We start from the raw sequence: 4,123 nt of genomic DNA, 5'->3' as shown, positions 1-4,123 counted from the left end.
GCAACGTAATGAACAAGCAGCTGAATTCCCCTTATATACCTCTAGACAGGAAGTAGGAAACAGGAAGTAGAAACACCACCATCTTGGATTGGGGAAAAGAGTATAATAGTGAATCAGGTACATGCATCTAAACAAAGAAAAACAATGCATGCTGGGAAGAGAGGAAGTGGGCAGCATGCTGGGAAAGGAAAAGGCAGGCATAAAAACACCATCATGTGCAAGGGTTCGGCTTTTGCCTGGAGACATTGGTAAGTGGTGAGCAGATGTTTAATTCATTAGTACAGGAAGACTTGATGTAAAGCGCACTAAATGCGCTATGCGCGGTCAGGCCTGAAACCCACTCAGAGTCTCAAGCCCTGCCGCGTCTGCCTTTGCAGCAGAACTTAAAGAAAGGGGCGCGGCGAGTGCCGCGACCCCTGACCAGGCCTCTTGACCTTCCCGCGGCTTTCGCGCAAGCCGCGGCTTCTCCCGCGGCCTGTGCGCCAGCCGCGGCCTCTCCCGAGGCTCGCACACAGGCCGCGGCATGAAGGGAATGCCGCGCTGCGGTGACCCGAGCCCGCGGCCGCCGTAGGAGCCGCGGTGGCCGCGGCGTGACAGAACTATCCTATGAAAAATTAATAGCACAACATGTATTCCCACTTTTACATCTATATCATCAGGTATGCTCAATTTTAATAAAAATATAGCGTATAAAATGTGTCATTCTACCTTTCATGTATTCAAACTTCACTATGTTCACAAACGTATTGTATGTTGTTTTTAATGATCGGTATCCATGTGAAACACTTCAGAAATCATGACTAAAGGTACAATATTGTTAATAAATGCATTGCTTACACATCTGATGTTTACAATTTAAATATTCACAAATAAATATGAAGAACAGTTTTCACTTCTCTAAGACGTGCAGAGCGACCATAGGCCATTCTACAAAACATGATTTAAGGGAAAGTGAAGAAAAAAAATAAAATGTTTCAAAAGGTAAGGCAGACTATTTAAACAGTACACCTGGTGAGTTAGGTTGATTAAACATCTTTGACTTACAAATGACTTGTTTCAGATTAGATGTATGCTTCATTATCCCTGTATTGAAGACAAGCTGCTGCACTGGTTACTGGTGCACGAATTAATGGCATACAAAGCCCCCTCTGGAGATGCCTCACTATACATATGGGATGGAAAATATACCACTGCTACTCAAAATGAAGAGCCAGATTCTGCATGGAATGATTTGCTTCTGAATGTTCTCTGCAAGGGGTCGAGAGGCCCCAGCCACGTGGTACCAGTGCTCTGGAAATCATGCAGCTTGCTAAGATTCAGATCAATGTCAGGACTCTCCACTCCACACAGCATCCCCTGCCTGCAAATGTCCTCATTGAAGAACCATCTACCTCCCTAACAACCAGCCTTCAGAAACCAACTTAGAGCCACAGTCCCCAACAATGCAAAATATTGGGGTTACAGAAAACTACATAACATGTACCTATCCCCCAATAAACAAAGCTGCCGGTCTTCATGAACCTTCTTAGGACCCACTTATCCCCGGAGAGATCCACCCAAAACTCACACACTGCCAAAAACTTACCCTGCTGGACTTCAGAATTTACTTAAGACCCAGCTATCCCCTAACTCAATGTACTCGAAAACTGCTGAGCTATCCCCAAAAAACCCAACCTACAGGCTTTCAGAAAGCTATTCACGACCCCAACACTCTTTCCCACCTGCTCTCAGAAGCCATGCAAGAAACACCTTGCCCTCCTGAAAACAGTGTGACTCAATCCTACCTGACAGCTACACCTTCATAAAACGACTCCTGACTTACCAACTACCAAACCACCCTACCTACTTGCCTTCAGAAACCAGTGCAAGACGTACCTAGCTCTCAACACTCCAACCCCACAAGCTCGCTGAAACTATGCAATACTGATCTAATCATCTGAGAAACGCCATTTATTAGTGTTTAGAAGGCTACAAAAGACCTACTTGCTCACCCAACAAGCCAACCAAACCAGTCTTGTGAAAAAATACTATACACCCACTGATATCCAAACATCTCAGCTTACTTGCGTTTTAAGAGCTGCTTGCGCCTCCTCTTAGGCCCAAAAACATAAAGTAGTCCGGGAACCGAAATTTACACTCGGGTTGCTTGCACCTTTGCAGTTTTAACATTATTGATGCTCTGAAGATACCAGACCACGCTAAGCATCATTCTTAACATTTAATAGCTCACATGCATTGCAAGGTCTGGCAGTTCCTCAAGGATCAACAGAGTAGGAATGTAGGAAGTGAACACTATGCAATCATTAATATGCTTTCATGCTGTGCTTTTGGCTGGCCCACGTCTAGCTTGTTTCTGAGTTACTTTAATTCAGTATGTCAGACAGGCATGCTAGGAAGATTTTTCTAATTAAGAGGAATTATTCCGCGTCCTAAAATAATGTATCTTAAATACTCTTTGCATCAATCTTTTAGGCTGTTGCCATTCCTCCTTGGCCATCTGTTTTGCTGCTGTCTTTACTTCCATCTTCTTCACTTTGCTCCTCAGACCGGGTGCTCGTAGTTGTCGCTGTACTCCGCTGGATTGGCACATTCCTTTCGATCCCAGGTGACACTACCTTGCTTAGCTGGATTGGCACAGTTCTTTCGCTTCTATGTGACAGTTGCTTGCTGAGTTGGATTGGCACATCCCTTTCGATCCTGGCTGGTGGTTCCTGCAGAGGCCCTTCCACACACAGCTGGCCATTGCTGGACAGGAAGCAGGCCAACTCCTTAAGGTTCAAGGCCGCTGGAAGGTCTGATTCCCTCCGAATGAGTTCGTTCTTGTAGGAGATAGAGCCGTCATCACCTCGCCTCTTGCTTTCCTTGGAGCCCAACAGCAGCAGTTTCCTACCAACCAGTTTCAGAGTTAGTTCCTCAGCGGAGAAGCCGGGAATTGCCATCGTAAGGGCAAAGGTCCCCTCTTTCTTCTCTTTCTGGGTGGAGCCTTGCAGGCTGGTGTCGGGTGTTCCACCATGGTCCTGGTTCGCCATGGTTAAGTCCTTCAGCAGAAGCCGATGGAACTCCTCCAGATGCTCCATGGTTTTGGTCGCCTGCTTCATTGTCTCAATTCTGTCTTGCTCTGCCCAGGCCAAGATGGCCTCCGCGGAGAGGCAGAGTGTGTGCATGGGCTCCAGGAAGGGGAGCAGAGAGCCCGAAGGAGGCTGGAGTAGCAGGCTTGGGCTGAACATGATTTCCGGCTATGTAGCTTGTCAAGGTCCGTGTCCACAGAGCTCAGCGTCCGCTCTGAGCCACGGGAAAGGTTTGCTGCTTTTATAGACAAGACTCAGGATTTCCAGGCCCTTCCTGAATTCCCGACCCCTTACACACAGGCGCCACATTTCACAGGTCGGCTTCTATTTTAGTGGCCCTGGAAACGGATGACTCGCGCCCATCATAGCTATGTTCTTTTCTCATGGCGTGCCGTAGTCTGTGTATTTTCAGGCACTGTCCTGTTAAACTCGGTAGCTCAGAACACGTACCGACTCAACTTACAAAACTCTCCGATGATGCACAGTCTATAACCGGCCACGTTGCACACCCTGTGACTGAATGTTCTTCAAAGCACAGACTGTTATTTATAATCAGTTACTAGCCAAGGTCATGGTTAGGGGTCGCCAGGAGTAGCAGGTACCATTTCCGCTTGACTTTTGGCAGCTCTGGACTAGCCCTCGCTAGCCATGGCCTTGGTGGCACCCGAACCTTTTCAAGGCTGTAGCAGCCCTCTTCATTTTTTTTTTTTTAACTTCTCGTCCTTCAGTAGCAAACGGGGAGCTCTCTTTAGGGGCCATAGGGAAGAGAAGGGGTCAACTCAGCGATGTCTTTGGCAGAGACGTTTTAAGGCATGGGCAAAGTGGGCTCTGGCCCAGGGCCCCCAACCTTTCATGGTGCCCCCTACAGAGAGGTGTGCCCTAATGCCCTTGAATAATTCTGAAACAGATTGTTTTAAATACGATTGTCCTTTATAGGTCCAGCACATACGTACTCTGACTTGTTATAATCTGTCTGTGGGCTTTTAATCACACCCACCACACGCCCATCACTGTCACTGGTTGGTGGGCTTGCCTTTCAAACATCCTTTGTTATC

The 4,123-nt window shown here is 47.3% G+C and overlaps 1 protein-coding gene across 1 annotated transcript; it reads right to left on the bottom strand.

Moving 5' to 3' along the window:
- Positions 1-744: 744 nt before the first annotated feature.
- LOC138299438 (heat shock protein 30C-like) lies at positions 745-3,299 on the bottom strand. The gene has a single exon (XM_069237678.1). It carries the CDS (start codon positions 3,225-3,227, stop codon positions 2,469-2,471), a length of 759 nt encoding a protein of 252 aa, XP_069093779.1. The 5' UTR covers positions 3,228-3,299; the 3' UTR covers positions 745-2,468.
- Positions 3,300-4,123: the final 824 nt, after the last annotated feature.

This window comes from Pleurodeles waltl, chromosome 6, assembly GCF_031143425.1.
Source record: "Pleurodeles waltl isolate 20211129_DDA chromosome 6, aPleWal1.hap1.20221129, whole genome shotgun sequence".
Classification (NCBI taxonomy): domain Eukaryota; kingdom Metazoa; phylum Chordata; class Amphibia; order Caudata; family Salamandridae; genus Pleurodeles; species Pleurodeles waltl.
Note: the sequence above shows the minus strand (reverse complement) of the source record. Positions and strands in the feature narration are given on the sequence as shown.

Excerpts from the sequence above, each read along its gene's own strand:
- LOC138299438 (XM_069237678.1), bottom strand. The coding sequence starts at position 3,227 with ATGTTCAGCCCAAGCCTGCTACTCCAGCCTCCTTCGGGCTCTCTGCTC.